Source organism: Nelumbo nucifera, chromosome 1 (assembly GCF_055504915.1).
Source record: "Nelumbo nucifera cultivar China Antique chromosome 1, China Antique-T2T, whole genome shotgun sequence".
Lineage (NCBI taxonomy): Eukaryota > Viridiplantae > Streptophyta > Magnoliopsida > Proteales > Nelumbonaceae > Nelumbo > Nelumbo nucifera.
The window spans coordinates 109221967-109239438 of record NC_142649.1 but is presented as its reverse complement, the minus strand read 5'-3'; the positions used below and the strand labels follow the sequence as shown (position 1 = coordinate 109239438).

Below are 17472 nucleotides of genomic sequence, written 5' to 3'. Positions count from 1 at the left end.
CTCCATCTTGTTATTATAATTTATAGAGCCTAGATGGCTAGATCCGTGTCGCTATGTGGGAGTTAATAGGTTTATGACGTGCATGAATGTAAACATCGAGCTGAGATTTGATCGAATCTTATAGTAGTCCTCTTAATTAGTATCACTAAAACTCACAAGTCAGGATAGCATCAATTGTGTCGTTGCTTACTCTGGGAGAGCCTGATTAATAAGTTTCGGATCCATTGATTTCAGTTCTGGGTACAATAGAGCATACAATAGTGCAGTGGACCAAGTGTAGGGCAATGGTATGAATGGTCCGAGCTCTGAAGTCGAGAAGATGGGGATTGGGAAAATGAGAGTTTCAGAGCTCGGAAAGATGCCAAGGAATGGGGAAAAGAGGGTGTTAGTAGTAGTCCCTCCTCAAGGGAAGGCCTTCCCTATTTATGAACAATGAGACTACAGCGTGCATGCATCATGGAATGGAAGGAGAGATTCCAAAACATTCTCAGTATATAGGGTAAAGGAAAGGCACCGCAGGCCTACTTCCCATTCCCAGAGCAACAGATTGAACTACGGCAAAGTAACCACCAAAAACAAAAGTTGGTCCCAGGGATTTAGAGTTCGCTCAGAAGCTTTATACACAAAGTATGCAAATATAATAGTCAAATCACAGTATTCCAGTTCCAACCCCAGATGCAGAAAGTTAAATTAAGTACATACAATGCATGCGAAGTGAGACAATGCTGAACTCCTCAACTGCCTAGAACATCTCCCAGCATTTCTGAAACTTGACTATCAATTCTATCGAGTCAATTCATCCTTCAGTACGTGTTCCCAATCTAATGAGGAGCTATCGTACCCATTGGCTGGACATTGATCTCCGGGCCTGTTGACCATTGAACACTCGATGGTTGGTTCTGAAACACATACCCCGAACTCCTTAACTTTCTCACCTCGCTCTGAAACATTTTCCAAATCAATTTTGCTTTCAGTGTGGAAGTTTCGAATATGATGCTCCATGTCATGTCTGAGGGTCTCTCCCGAATCCATTCTCTCTCTGATAAATGGCCAAGGGTTTCTACTCTCCCCAAATCCCATATCAACAACTTTTGTCGCTTGGGGCTTCAACCCAAAATCTTGTTCATCACTGGGGCATGGGCAGGACATCGTCTTCTCCATTCCTACATATGTTCCGACTTTAGTTTGATTTGATAGTCGCTCTCCTCCATCCCTTGAATTTGAGTTGTCAACCCGACATTTTAGAATGTGAAATCTAGCCATAACAGAAGCCTCTACGTCTTCAGTCCCACTACCATTGCTTGAGTGAGTAACATCTTGGGCAAAGATATCAACGGTGGAGCCCCCTTCATTCATGGGTGTCCTCGTAGCACCCACACTAGAATCACGGGGGACCTTTGAGATCAACTGCTTCTCCATATTAGTAGATTTCCCTGCAACACCTGATGGGATGGAAGAAAATTAAGTGACAAGAAGTCATGGAGAAAGAACCAAGATAAGTCTCAATAGTTCACCTGCGGCAGAGCCCTCTTCACTCTTTAATGTCCTCACATCACCCACACTAGTCTCACATGGGACATTGTTCAACTGCTCTATGCTAGAAGGCTTTCCAGCGGCACCTGATGGGATGGAAGGAAAAAATCAAGTGACAAGATAAAGACTAGAGTCACATCACCCACAATGGAGTCACAGAGAACCAAGATAAAGACTCAATAGTTCACCTTCTACAAGGTGTGACTTGCATTTCTCCATCTTCATCTTCATACAAGCAACACGGGCTTTATATTTCATTGAACATAATGCAGCTTCAGCCTCAAGCCAAAGATTCTTATATAATAGAGCTTGTGGGTGCATTTCCTCTTCATCAAGATTCTCCTCTAAAATTTTCTTTATAGCCTGAGAATAACAAGGAGATATAACCTATGTGATGCCTTCTTTTCCTGGAAAATGTATTAAGCTTAATATGAAATATCTTTGCATTGAAAGAATGAAAACCATACCTGGGTCATGTCATTATTTGACTCATAGTCTATTCCATCACTCCAGAAAACAAAATCCTGCAATTTATCCTCTTTTTTACTAGTCATTTTAGTGTGCATCTTTCCCTCATGAGCACTGTGACTGTCTTGCTCATTTGTTTCTCCATAGCTTAAAGTGGATCTGCTTTTACCAGAACTCTGGAGAGTGGAGAAGATAAAATTCAGCTCGATGCTGGAAACTATTGGATGGTTAAATGCACAACACAATGACTTAACCCCACCCCTCAAAAAATGAAAAAAAAAAAGAAAAAGATTTTTGATAGGTAAGCAATAAACAGACTTGAACATGAAATGTATTATAGAACTCATGCGGCATGGGCACTCTAGTTAAATGAGGGAAAAGAAGAAAAAAAAACAAATGTTGCATGACATACAAGTTTCAAGGAGAGTTTATTTACTTGTACTAGAGAAAATTTTCACGGAATTGCATTATGCAAACGCACACAGGACACCTGCCCATACTCATACCCAAAACACACCCACCAATCCACAAATTAAATAGGTTGAAAAATTACCTCCTTAGTTGGTGCCCTTGGCAAATAAGTAGTGTTTGGTTGAGCAGATTGTAATTGAGGCACTGCCTTCACTAACCCCAATTTTGAGAGACATGATTCAAGATTGTTGCTTACATGTTGAAGACTTTCATGATCTACTTTCCTCAATGAATGCATACCATTGGAACAACTAGAAAGAAGCAATTCCGACAAATTATTTAATGCATTTACCACAACACTGAGATCTAACTTTTGAAGTGAAGACTCAGTTGAACTGTTTGATGCTCCTAGTGGTTCAGTGAGTTCAGTGGGAACACCAGCACTACATGCAGAACTTGAAGTATGATCCAGAGAATGGAGTAGCACATGAGATGAACCATCTTGCACAGCATCCTTGATTTCCACCATAGGATCATGAACTCTTGCCACTGAGTCTTGTTCTGCAGATGTAATGTTAACCGCATGATTCAATTGCTCCATATGACAATTTTGGAGTTCAGAACTAAAACTTTTGCTGCAAGTACATAAACATTCTGCTCCTAGTTCTTGGATGTCACCAGTACCTTGAATTTCATTTCCAGTCCTCCCTTTTGAATGACAATTTCTCACTTCAACATCATCTTTTACTATGTTTTCAGTGGATTGAAATCCTACTAAATAAGAGGATCCTTTCAACAAACTTGATGAACCACCTGCCAGAGACCCACTTTTGTAGTGGACCAAGCTTCCTTCCACTTCTTGTGAGGAAATTGCTGCCACATTATCAACATTGGCAGGAAGAATTTGGCAGTGTTTGAGACCCAAATTATTGCTTCCCTCAAACTCCTGTACAAATTGTGAAGTCACTCCAAATGGAGAGCGACGAGAAGTTGGTGCTCCTTTCCAGCAAGGGGAATCCTCTGCAGGGTTATGCTGATCAAAGGTCTCAAAAGGACCCTCAATATAACCTTTACCTCTATCAGGTGCTAAAAGAGCAGTGGGGAGTTTGAATGGATTAGTTTGCAATTCAGATGAATTCAATAAATCATCAATAGAATCATCAGCAAGAGTGTTGTGCTTTACTTGCTCGTCTTTCTTAATTGAGGGTTCCACAAAGATGTGATTATTTCCTTCAATGCTATTGCTGATCTGGTTAGCATCATCATAACCTTCTTTACCTTTGGCAATCAGTTGGATGAGAGGCTTCTTCGCATTGGAGAAATTATGATCATAAGGTAGCTCATTGTTACCAAATGCATCTCCAAGTTTGCCACTTGAATTGAAATTTTTTGATGGGTTTGTCATTGGTATTGAGAAATTAGCAGCTGATGAGCTGGCTAGACAGGGAGAAGAAATTTTAAATGATGGATACATTCCTGCTGGATCGGTTGTAAAGGAATCAAGCTGCATGAAGTGCTTATCATATGAAGCTGTATTTGGATCAAGATGACTCCGTAGTTTCATGACTGATACTGGGGATGATACCTGAGGAATAGGAACTTCTTGGCATGTTGAAGGATTCAAGACTGGTGTTCTTGAAATATTAAAAGGAGCAACCCCCACATTCTCCTCAGATAATGGTAACAATCTAGAATCTAGCCATCCTGTGCCCTTAGATCCAAGAGGACTTTGACCTGCCAGTGATTCAACTTGGTTTGCTGTCAAGTACCCAGAGGCTGAGGCTCCTGCACAAAAAAACAAATGGATGCCAATAGCTTGTTGCATGGTAGTCAAACACCAGTGCAAATAGACCTCATGCAAAGTAATCTATTCATTGAAGCTCCTTGTTTTGTTTTTTTTTCCCTTTTAGAATATTTCTTCCCCTTCGTGGCCTTCAAGTGTTAGAAGGCCAATTATGCATTAACCATAAGTGCAGGCACACACACATGGAGGAGGGGGGGGGGCTTGAGCTCATCAAGTAACATATAAATTATTTAAAGGCCAAGAAACATTAACTTAAAATGCAAATTGATATATTTCTCACTTGTACAGAAATAGAGACATATGCAATTATGTTGATGCAAACATGTTAAAACAAACCATCCCACAACAACAATGGTAATACAAATCCATGCATTAACCCACAATCTGGAAGAGAGAGAAAAAAAGATACAAAAAAATGAAAATGCTCACTAGTTTCAACATTTTTTCACAAACACATCATAATTTCCCAGATTAAACAGATTTTTCCTGGAAACCTTGTGAACTCGGTTTGATTCATTATGGAGAAGCATGATTATTTAACTCACCCTTACCTGCTATTCTGCTGATTGGTCATTGATGTGGGTATACTTGGCAAGCCTCGGATCGTACCACGTAGCATTGGCCATGTGGAATCCTGGCTGCACATCTCCAACTGCCTCCAACCACTCCAAGGAAAGCTCAGCTATAAAAGGGGGTCCCTATCCCAAGGTAAACTCACTTTTGCTCTCTTGCATTCAGAATCCCAAGAGAATTCTCCTTAGCTATTAAGGACTAAGCTCTGAGCCCTCGTCTCAAGCCTGGTCCAACCCCTCTTTGATACTTGGCTAACTTGACCGTCAAAGTCTCCGCGCCTACGATAACACCCAGGGCCTCTGATGTGTACTCTTCTCCTGCCTACAGGTCAAACCCGTCGGCCTCAGACACTAGCGAAATTCACTTGCTGCCCTCGGCCCCATCTTTGGCAACAACAATTGGCGTCTTCTGTGGCAACATTTTCAAGACTTCCCTCTAAGAAAAAAGAAAAACTCAACTTAATTAAGTATTCGACATGGACGATAAGCAAGACCACACTCAAAATGCTCATAACTTGGTTCCTATGGACCAATTCAAGCTGGTCCTCGATAGGCTAGACAACCTAGCCCAAAGATTGGACGAGGTGGGGCATCCGACAGGAGGCCACCCCGTTGAAAGCCAAGGGCAATATAGTGGGCACTCCACTGGGCCAACGTCCGATCGGCCCCAGGAAGGCCAACCCCTCAACGTCCAACAACCACAACTGACAGGCCAGCAAGCCCCCATCGAAGATTTCTTGGCTCCCCAACCAAAGAGGTGATCCAGTGGGGTCCCATGACAACCACCGAGACAATGGCAGGCGCTCTAGCCACTACAACCCTCCTCCGAGGGTTGGAGGCTGAAAGTACGCCTCTCCCCCCTAGTGTCAAATCTTCGCGATCTTCTCAATGATCACTGGTCTCGTAAGGCTTAGGGTGTGTCAGCATTCGAGCACTTAGGAAATAGGGTCAACCCGTTCCACGTAAAAGAGAACCTGGACAAGGCCCATGCCCCCATCGATCGACGCCTTGGCAACCTACAAGTGCAGATAGGCGCCATCCAAGTCCAAATCCATCAGGTGAAGGAGAGCCGAGGTGATGACTCCACTAGTCAGAACCCCTCGTCCACCCGAATGGACGCCTTCACCAACTCCATCACCTCAGAGCTGCTCCCGCCTCACTTCAAGGCTCCCACTCTGGAGATTTATGATGGGAAAACAAATCCAAACGACCGCTTAGAGAGCTTCAAGGCACTCATGCTCCTCTATGGGTACTTCAACACCCTAATGTGTCGAGCCTTCCAAGCCACCTTCAAGGGAGCAGCACGCAAATGGTTCTCCATGCTCCCTCCTCGACCCGTCAACTCATGGAACCAATTTGCCAACCTCTTCCTCTCCCACTTCGTCAACAGTCGACGGTGTTAGAAGACCATCGTATCCCTCATGGCGATCAAGCAAAAGTGTGGAGAAAGCCTTCAGGCATACATTGCCCGACTCAAGCGGGAAGAGCTCGAAGTAAGAGACCTTGATCCCTCGATGTCCATGCATGCAGTTATCAATAGCCTTCGGCCCAGACCCCTTAAATGGTCCATCTCCAAGACCCCGCCCAAGAACAAGGTAAAGTTCTTGAAGAAGGCACAAAAGTACATCGTTGCTGAAGAAGTCAAGGCCAGCGAGCGCCTCCATGAGCCAGAGGCCGACCCCAGCCAAGGGGTCATTGATAAGAAGAGGAAGGAAAGGGAAGGCCGTAGCCACAACTACACCAACAAGGACAGTGAAAAAAAGTCGTCGGCCCCTTCCTTCAACAAATATGCGTCACTCAACTCCACCCGAACGCATATAGCCATGCAAGTAGGGAAGGAGGAATACATGAAATGGTCGGCCAAATTGAAGAGGAACCCCAAAAGGGGTAACCCCAAGAAATATTGCAAGTACCACCACGACACCGGCCACGACACTGAGGACTGTTACAAACTCAAAAACGAGATCGAGTCACTCATCTGTCGTGAGCACCTGAAAGAGTACGTTGGGGGTGACATCGGCGCCTCAGTCTCACAGCAACAGCAGCAACAAGCTGAGCCCCAAGCCCATCTCCCCCTAGCGGGAGTCATTGACGTCATTGCTGGGGGCTCAACCTCGGGTGGAGCATCGGCCTCGACCCGAAAGGCATACGCCAGGCAGTTCAACATCCAAGGCTTGACGTTGAGGCCAAAAGATGTCATCTCCTTCCCCGACGATGACCTACAGGGGGTCTCATGGTCAAGAGAATACTCGTAGACAGCAGCTCCTCAGCCGACTTCCTGTTCTACAACACATTTGAGAAGATGAAGATGATGTCGAACCAGTTGCAGCTTGTCGATGCTCCACTAGTTGCTTCTCTAGGGAAGTCGTCAAGCCAGAAGGAAAGATCACCCTACCACCAATCACAATAGGGATAGAGCCTCGACAAGTCACCAAGATGATCGAGTTCTTGGTCGTGAAGATAGGCTCCCCATACAATGCCATCATTGGGAGGCCGACTCTTCATGCACTCAAGGCAGCCATCTCGTCCTATCACCTCGCCATGAAGTTCCCCACCGAGCATGGCGTAGTAGTCAAGGGGAACCAACAAACAGCCAAACAATGCTATGTGGCGGCACTGGAAGGCAAGAATAAAGAAGCTTTGTCGTTGGAAGGGCTCGACCACCAGGACGAACCAAGAAGCCGAGGCCAGTCAACCAAGGACCTCATCTCGATTCCCCTAGATGAGGCCAAATCCGAGAAGGTGTGTGTTGGGTCACGCCTCCCTCAAGACACACTTTCCGAGCTAGTAAGCTTTCTCAAAACTAACATCGACATCTTTGCTTGGTTTGCCGCTGACATGCCAAGAATTGGCCCCTCGGTCATTACTCACAGGGCTAAGCGTAGACTCGAGTTGTAGGCTAGTTTAGCAAAAGAAGAGGAACTTTGCACTAGAGCATTGGAAAGCCATCGGAGAGGAGGTAGATAAGCTACTTGACGCCAGCTCCATCTAAGAGGTACATTACCCTAAATGGTTGTCTAACGCGGTCATGGTTAAGAAAGTTAATGGGAAATGGAGCATATGTATTAACTTTCATCGGAAGAACCCTACCCCGTCAGTCCCACTCAGCTCCCCCAAGGGCGGTCCTCTCTCTCAGTACCTGGACACCAGGTGCCCGAGGGGAGCTCTTGTTTTCACTACTATCACTCCCACTACTAGACAAGGAGGAAGAAGAACTATTAGTGTCACTTATGTCAGGGACTCAGGGAGTTCGTAGCACTCAGGTCTAGAGTCCGAGTACGACATGGTTCGAAGGCAGGAGTCCTTTACCTAGTGTCTAAGTGAGAAAAGGAAGCTTAAGGAATCGGTTGGTTGGTATCCGAGGTCTCTAGAATCACAAGCAAAAACTCGAGGGTCGAGCAAATGGTGAAGACTCACTCAACCAGCATCCCCATTTAAAGGAAAATGTACGGCTCGTATTGCTTTGATCCAACGGCCACGGAACCGCCGACCTGACAGCCCAAACCGACATGTTACACGTGGCCTCAACCTCGAGGAGACAAAACGACGCCGAAAGAATAAGTCGGCCCACCGATCATCTTCGAGTCAGGAGCGACCCTCTACACCATCTTGCGCAAGGCCACAATCGGTCAACACCGACACCCATCCTGTGCACGAACCCACGCTAGATGACGACAACACCTTTATGAGACACAGCCAATGAATGTGGATGCCTCAAACCCATCCTGGCCACAATCCTGCGCTCTCGGCCCATCGTGATCCACCAATGAGGCGAGAAGCAAACAATGAAGTAGTTGCCACACAGTCGCCAAGAAGAGTCCTCAACAGCCGAGGCCAATGCCTCCACACAACTGCATGATACTATCTTCGACCAAGGCCGAGGTCTCTGCCCAACGCACCATCCGACACCACACAACTACGCAGTACTCTCTTCGACTGGGGCCAAGGTCTCCCCTCAACGCAATGTTTGACTCCGGCCACTACCGCCTCGAGAGTGGGGGCCAAGTGATGTGGATATACTTAGCAAGCCTCGGATCGCGCCATGTGGCATCGACCAAATGGAATCCTGGTCGCACATCTCCAACTGCTTCCATCCACTCCAAGGCAAGCTCAGCTATAAAAGGGGGTCCCCATCCCAAGGTAAACTCACTTTTCCTCTTGCATTCAGAATCCCAAGAGAATTCTCCTTAGCTATTAAGGACTAAGCTCTTAGCCCTCATCTCAATCCTGGTTTGACCCCTCTTTGATACTTGACTAACTTGACTGTCAAAGTCTCCGCCCCTGGGATAACACCCGGGGCCTCTGACATGTACTCTTCCCCTACCTACAGGCTACAGGTCAAACCCGTCTGCCTCAAACACCAACGAAATTCCCTTGTTGCCCTCAGCCCCATCTTTGGTAGCAACAGTCACTAACCACTAATTGTTGCCTACAAAGAAATAAATCTAGATAATTATAATACACATGGATATTACTGAATTCTATTCTCTCAGAGCATTTCAAAATGGAATATGGATATTACAATCATTAAAGATTTTTTGTTGCACTACCTCTTTTTGTGGAATTGAGTGTGCCAAAATGGAACAAAGGGTGCAATTTGGTAGCTTTTCATTTTCTGCTACCTGAAGCACAAGGGCAGAAACAAGGATTTGGTGCTTGAATGGCAGTACACACTTGATGCAAAATTATAATTGGTAAAAGCAAACTTGTTTGTTCCTTTGTATAGAAAGAAAAGGAAAAAAACATGTTTGAACACCCTATTTAGTTAGTAACAGGAACCATATCAGAATGAACACAAATTTTTCAAGGTGAAAAAAAATCTCCTGTTACTGATAAAAAAAAAAAAAGCAAAAATCCTGTGATAGGAATTATTGTAGAATGAAGAACAATTGTTTTTTCTAATATATAAAAAAATAAACTAAAATGGGTAGTTGCAATAATGCAATGTGTGTGTGTATATGCAACCATAGAGCAACTTTTGAGGTGTTGGAATCTCAAGGGCCTAAATAAAAAGTCAGGCCGTTGCGGTCTTCTATACCTCATGCAATTATTAGGGTGCTACGGTCATAAAGTTATTCTCCTATACTTCAGCAAAGAAGCAAAACAACAGAGGAGATCATCACCAAAACAATTAGAGCTCCCAGATCTTAGCTAGTGATGCACCCATTTGTTCAGGGATGCCCTTTACGCAAACTTTTTTATTCCACTTATCTTTTTGCTAATTAGGTTTTGCACTTTTTGCTGCTATAATTAGAATCCTCTTGTAAAGATTCTCTTTGTACACATGAATGCTCTAATGTAGTTCCATAGCAAATCAATACACACTCATCACCCCCCCCAAAAAAAAACAAAAAGAATCAGATCAGAGGGTAATGATGAGGATGAGATGCATATACAAAAAGAAATGGCATGCATGTGCATGTGATTGTGTGTGTGTGTGAGGGAGAGAGAGAGAGAATGATCCACCAATCGTCTAGCTGTTTCTTTAGCAATAAGTGGGGGTAAAAATCACTTTGATTTTTTTTAGCTTCTTTTGTTTCCTATTTCTTATACTCCCCCATACTGATTTATTAATAAAACACTATTGATCTTGGCATTGATCAAGAAAATAAAAAAAAAAATGATATGCGGAAAGGTTTGTCAAACTTTTTGAAGGGGAATAGATAAAAAACACAAGTTAAAAAAATTATGATATTACATGGTTAGAATTTTTTTCTACTTGATGATATTAAATTTAGATAAACTTGAATGGGTACAAGCATCCTTCAAATTAGCTAAAATGGAACAAAAAGGAAGTTGTAATTTTTTTTTTTTTTTGATCAATAACCACAGAATTCATTAGCATTGGAAAAAAGGGAGTTGTAATTATAACTTTGTTTTTATTGACATGCAGTCCAACCAACTATAAAGACAAAAAATGAAAAAAAAAATTATTCATAGGTCTAAACAAGATGCTAAGACACATCAATACTTGTACATCCATTATAGTTTGCTTAAATAATTAATTCAGTTTGTCAATATGCACGGACAAAACATAACTTTCTCACTTCATAAGTATGCATACAAATATTCACATCCAAAATCAGAGCCAATGGCCTAGTTACCAACTAGCAGACAACAAATTGGAACATAGCTATCAAGGCAAATGCCTAGGCATCAAGGCACCCATGGAGGGATGCCTCACTCAAACACCAAGCTATTTTGTACATGTGAATTATTTTTTGCTCTTTTTTGATAATAAAATAGATATTATTAAACTAAATTATTCATTTTTTGGGTTTATACACTAGTTTCTTTTTATTATTTTCTTATTTGTTGGGGCTCAATCAACACATATGTTGATGAATAATGTCTTGAACCCTTGAGAACTTCAAAACCTAACTCAATAAACAAGGAAGAACCTAGTCCAATCAGCACATTCTTCTTCTTCTTCTTTGACAAAAATAGGGTATCAGCCCCTATATTTCTGAATTTTCTTTTCTTTCTTCTTATTCTTATTGTGAACATGTTGATTTTCTATGTTTTAATAGTTAATATAAAGGTTATGGTCTTTTATGAAGGTTTTAGAGAATGACAAGTGAAAGATAGTGGCTAATTGCTATGGAACCTAGGGAATTACCCTAGGATTCATGATTTTTATTCAAAAATAAATAAAAAAAACTACATTGCCAAGGTGACTAGCCGACAAGATGCCCCCTTCACCTAGCCTTGCCTTGGTGCTTTGAAAACTATGAACTGGAAAGCCTTCATGGAATCTAGCTAACTAAGATGAACAAGAGCAGTAATTGTACCCCATAAATAGTAGACAGGATTTCAATTATCAAAAAAAAATAGTAGACAGGACTGCATGCGGGGCTCTGAAGCTAAGATAGAAAGAAGAATAACCAAGAAAAGAAAGAACAGTAAATCAAACGAAATCAAGGGGAACAATGATAAAAAAAAATGAAGACAAAGCTGCTTGACCCGTCTGAACACAAAAAGAACAGTAATTAGAAATATGGAAATCATGCCTGGTCAGGGCACCAAAAAGCCATAAGCAATTGGGGATACCTTGCTTTAGCAAATTCTTGTTAGTCGATGAACCACTCTCCTTCCAGAACAAACTCCCTTCAAGTTCCTTCCATCTCCTCTGCTCCTCGTCAGAAGGCCCATTCCAGAATCCACTCCACTCGGTGGAGTAGCCCAGACCAGATAAGGTTTGCGCGTAATCGGTTTTAGAGGACCCACTCAAGGGAGCAACAGAAGAAGAAGGCAGCACGTCAGAACCAGATTCGGTAAAGACCACTGAAGAAACATCATCGGGAAGTGCTGCGACAGGGTACTGGGGATAGTACGGTTTTGCTTCAAGAAAGCCACTTCTCGCTGTTTCCGAGTGTTGACCATATGCGAAAGCACCGGTGGTAGAGGAGGAGGAAGTGGCAGCACTAGGCCTCAAAGAAGGTCCATGAATACCGAACGAACTCATAGACTGACCACCGAAGTATCCATAATTGCCGGTGGTATGGATTGTATCAGGCTCGGGAATGGGACTGGAAAATGAATCGGGTACGGAAGATGGAGGGTGCAAATGAAGCCAATTATCGGAAGAAGGCTTGTTATAGGGGTAAGGGTACGGTTCTTCGGTAAAATGAACCAAGGTATTGGTTTTGGACTTGGTGGCGGAACGATCGATGGTGAAGGGCGGAGCTAATGGCGATAAGTTGGACGACGACGATCCTCCGGTACCCAATGAACCAACGCCCATCATTTATCCTTTTTCCACCCCAACTCCCCCCTCTCTTTTCCTGGAACAAAACAAGTAACTGAGAAAAACTGATCAAAACCCCCCCAAAAGAGTATCAAAGCAACAATATCCACAGGCTTCAATCCAGATAAACAAAAAACAACAATCGAAATCAAAACAATCGGACAGCACGGAATCAAAATTTAGGTAAAAGAACAAACCTAGCAACAGAGAAAGGAAGTATAAATTACATGCAAGCAAAACCAGAAGAACAAAGAGAAATGAGAGGAGAGAAAAGTGAATAGGGACAGTACCGGAAAAGTCAGCAGGCAAAGAAGTGATAGCCTCTGTTATCTCTCTTCTTCTCTCTGGTGCGCTATCCTTTTGGAATGGAATGGAAGATGGAAGCGTGGGACGGTGGGAGAAGGAGTCCTAACCCCAACCCCTCCTGCTGTAATTTTGTACTGCTTCTCTACGCGAATTCCATTTGCGATTCGTCAATAGGATGGAAATCGGAAACCCCGAAGAAAAATAAAGAGTCAGGAAAACGTGGAAATTTGAAAGGTGGCAAGAGGGTTTGTTGGATGTATTTTAATGGGGGTACCATGCCGCATCAAATCAAACCAAACTGACCAATCTCCTAGAGTCTTGATTGATGCAAATCACACGGCTGACGGCAGAAAGTGAATTTTATTTATTTATTAGGTGAGGTGAGATATGAACGTAGACCTTGTAAGCTTGCCTTAGACACGAAGAAACCAGTCTCGGTAGACGGTGGTATTCAGTATTCTTGCTTCTTATCGACGGCCAACGAATGCGGACGCCGCTCAGATTATCTTGTTACTGTTTAACTTTCTGTTCCAAAATTTCTGAGTGGTGAGAAAAAAAAATAGAATTCTACTGGCTGCGGTGTAAACTGTAAAATTGCCTGTTGCCGAAAAAAAAAAAAAAAATTTGCCTGTTGCCGATGAATTGGAATTAGAAATTTGGAAATTGGAACAGGTAAAAGTCGAAATTGGGCCTAAGGCCGGGTTGAATCCGATGTCAAGCGCAATTCATCCAACCCAATAATTTGACGCACTCGGAATATTGGGCTTGGGGGCGGGCTCTGCTTAGATTAATCAACCAGCCCGCTTATAATTTAACTACGTGTACTTGTGTAAAAGTCGGATTGGGTTTGGGTTGGGTCAAAGTTGAGTTATACTCAGAGGATATATATATATATAAATTAGCCGGTATCCGGGCGATGCATGGGAAAATTTAAAAAATTTAATATTGATTTATAAAAAAATAATTATTGTTAATTTAATATGAATATTTTTTAATTTCACTAATAACTAACAATCATATAGAAATGACAACGGTGTGGATTCAGGGCAGGGCACTCCATCCCTTTCCCTGCCCCATAGTCAAGACATTCTACCCCATACCTACTCTGTCCCTAGTGTCACACGAGTTCATGGCAAGGTAACCACTCCTCAATGTCGAGCGAGTTCAGGGGCAAGGCACCACACTCCTCATCAAGGATGGAGAATCCTCGAATTTCCCAGCCCCGTCCCCATTATTGGGCGCATTCAAGTAAAGGTGTAAATTGGATTGTGTTGGATTGGCATGACACGACCCACATGTGGCCCGCACAAAGTGTGAGTCGTGTCATATTGGCTCACAAGGCATCCTAGCCGTGCCTCCCTCCTCTAGGATAATTTGGGGGGTCGGTTCAGCACGACCCACAGATCGAGCCCACATGGGCTCGTGCCGTGCCGTGGGTTGGGCTGGTCCATGGGCCAGGCCATGCCACACACCAAGCCAAACTCAAGGCAAGACACCCACTCTCGTCCAAGGTTTTTTAAAAATGGACCGGATAGGGAACCGTTCTGGGGTCAAATGGTCCAACTGTTCGGTCCGACCGGATGACCCGCTCTGACAAAAAAAATAAAAATTAGAAAAACAAAAAAATGCCAAAAAATGTTGTCCGGTTTGACGACTAGACCACCTAGGTCAGCGGTTCTCTAACCAAATAAGCGGTTTTTGGACAAAAGTGGTTTTGAGGTGAAGCGGTGTCCAGTTCCCAATTTTTCCGATCTAACCATTTGGTTTTATCTAGTTTTGAGAACACTGTCCCCATCAACCCAATATTCAATTTGATGATAGAAATGATCAAAATGATATATTGAGTATTAACCACATGGTAAATTTATTTAAATTTTTATTAAATAATTTATTATCTTTTTAAATGGTTTACTTACAGAATTATACTAATTTATCTGATAATTTCTAATATAAACTAACCAACAATTTCCTTTTTCCAATATTATACTAATTTATCTTAATTATTTATGCAATTATTTATTTAAATTATAGTTTTCCATTTCCCATAGTCATTTATCTTTAATAATTTTCAATAATTTGCAATGAAATTTACATAATTTTTCAATGGTTTTCCAAAGTCTATTAAATGTAATAAATTTTCCTAAAATTTCCAAAATATTTTAATAATTTTCAATAATTATTTAATGCATTTTAAATAAACTTTCAAATACTTTATATCTTTTAATTTCAAAAATGTTATTTTATGAAAATGTAGTTTTATGAAAATTTTATTACATTTGTCCAACTATGGGGAATTATTGAAAATATTTTTAAATTGTTATTAAATATATATTTTTATTAGGTAGTTTACTAACAAAATTACACTAATTTATCTTTTATTTTTTAATATAAATTAATTAATAATTTCGTTTTCTAACATTATAATATTTTGTTCTCCCATTTGTATTTGGTTATTAATTATAATAATAAAAATAATTAAAATCTTATATTTTTTTATAATTGCTAAATATAATTCTCAATTTTATAGAAATTAGTTAAAGAGTTTTCAATTTCTATAAAATGTTGTTAATGAGTTAATTAATAACAATATTTTATTTATTAATTTTTGGTAATTTACTAACCGTACTAATAATAATATATTTTTTGATAATTTATTAACTATATTTATTAACTTTTGGTAATAACACTATTTAATACTCATTGAATATGGTTGGGATTAAATATTAACCGCATTTAACTATTTATTAATTAATATGAATATTTTAAATGAGAAAGAATGGATATAGATTGGGGGATGCATTTTAGGAATTGATTAGGGAGTGGGGCAACATGATACTATTCTATTGGTTTAAATGAGATACCTTAGAGAGATATTATAGGAATATTTTTAGGTAGTTGGGTGACATGGCTTAATGGGAGAGGAGAGAAAGTCAAAGAGAATGTAGGGTGGGGATAATGGAACAAGGAGAGGCATGGTGATGGGACGTGCTTTGTTAACTAAAAGTTAAAAAATAAAAATACAAGAGTATATTATTGTTTTATATTTTAACTTTTTAATAAACAATCCGATCAAAATCAACCCGAGTTGGTCAGTTTTTTAGTATTTTAGATTGACTTTGGTTTATAAATATATATATATATATATATATATATATATATATATTTATTTATTTATATTGGAAGTAGGAAAACTCTCATATTTCTTAGTCTAAAATATTTTATATCATAGATTTAATTTTTATAATTTATTTTTTAATAATATCATTGTAATTTATGAAATTTAAAGTTAGTTTTTTTAGTTTAAATTTTTTGAACGAACAAACTAAACCAAAAATAGTCCCAAATCGATACAACCCGAGTTGGTGGGTTTTCACTAATAGTCAATCGATTTCGAGTGACAAATTGCGGACTTGATCAGATCGATTTGGTTGGCGAAACAGCCTGTAACTAAACTGAACCAATCATTAAACACTCCTAATTTCAACTAAATCTATAGTCTAATCTCTAATAAATAACAATAGTTTAATCTCCAATAATTATTGAAAATTTATAGCAAACATACACAATCCTTGAAAATAAGTTTATAATGAAAATATAATAGATATAGAATAAAAATACAATAATTACAAAAATATACTAAATTATTCAATAAATAGTGTAATCTCAAATAATAGTTTAATCTCTAATAAGTTTAATCTATAAATTATAAAAAATATATAATTACTAAAAATAAATTTATAACAAAAATAAATAAATACGATAAATTAAATTTCAAAAGTTAAATAATAGTTGTTTAATCTCCAATAATTATTGATAATTTTCTATTTAATAACAAAATAAAAATAGATTTATAAATAATTATTGAAAGCATATTTATAAAAAAAACAATAAATAATTACTGAAAATAAAATAATATTAATTATTTATTGAATTTAATAATCCATAAAATTATTACATAATTTGTTATTAATTTTTCAAAATATTAAATTATTATTAATATGAATATTATGAATTCTATTATAATTATTTTTCTACTTTTATGATTTTTTTTTAATTTATTACATAATTTCGTTATTTTAACTATTTAAAATTTTGTCATGTTAAATATTTTGTTATTTAGATATTTAAATAATATGTAAAATATTTAAAAAATTTTATTATTTGAATTTTATTTATTTTAATGTTATTACATAATATTAAATATTTTGTTATATTATTTAGCTATTTTCAATGTTTTATTTAAGATTTTTAGTTCTTGAAATATTTAAATAATGTTTTATTTTTAATGTTAATTTTTTATTATTTGAATAATTTGTAAAATTATAATTTATATTGTTACTACATAATTTCATGATTAGTTTTGTAAAAATATTGAATTATTAATAATATGAATATTATTAAATCTATTAATTTTTTGTGTTTTGAATAAATATTTTAAATTTAGTATATAATTTCATTATAACATTTAAATAGTTCTGAATTTTGTTAATTGAAACTTTCTTTAGATAGATATAGATAAAAAGTGGGGGAGAGGATAAATAGGAACTAGAGATAGTTTAGGAGAGAATCTCTCTACTAAATTATTTAAGAGATAAATAGGAGTTAGAGATAATTTAGGAGATAAATCGGAA

At 39.2% G+C, this 17472-nt stretch overlaps 1 protein-coding gene across 4 annotated transcripts; it reads right to left on the bottom strand.

Annotated features, from left to right (window-relative positions):
* Positions 1 to 595: 595 nt before the first annotated feature.
* Positions 596 to 13315, bottom strand: LOC104605916 (uncharacterized). Of its 4 annotated transcripts, XM_088892106.1 has the most exons (8): positions 12826 to 13315; positions 11839 to 12572; positions 3998 to 4197; positions 2555 to 3916; positions 2001 to 2177; positions 1722 to 1896; positions 1515 to 1619; positions 596 to 1442 (listed from the first exon to the last, which is right to left on the bottom strand). In XM_088892106.1, the coding sequence occupies exons 2-8, from the start codon at positions 12533 to 12535 to the stop codon at positions 784 to 786; spliced, it is 3375 nt and encodes a 1124-aa protein (XP_088748232.1). In that variant the 5' UTR covers positions 12536 to 12572; positions 12826 to 13315; the 3' UTR covers positions 596 to 783. The 4 variants fall into 4 exon arrangements, with proteins under 4 accessions (XP_088748232.1, XP_010269171.1, XP_088748231.1 ...); XM_010270869.3 differs by having other exon boundaries at positions 2555 to 4197; XM_088892105.1 differs by having other exon boundaries at positions 596 to 1433; positions 2555 to 4197.
* Between the last annotated feature and the right edge of the window lie 4157 nt (positions 13316 to 17472).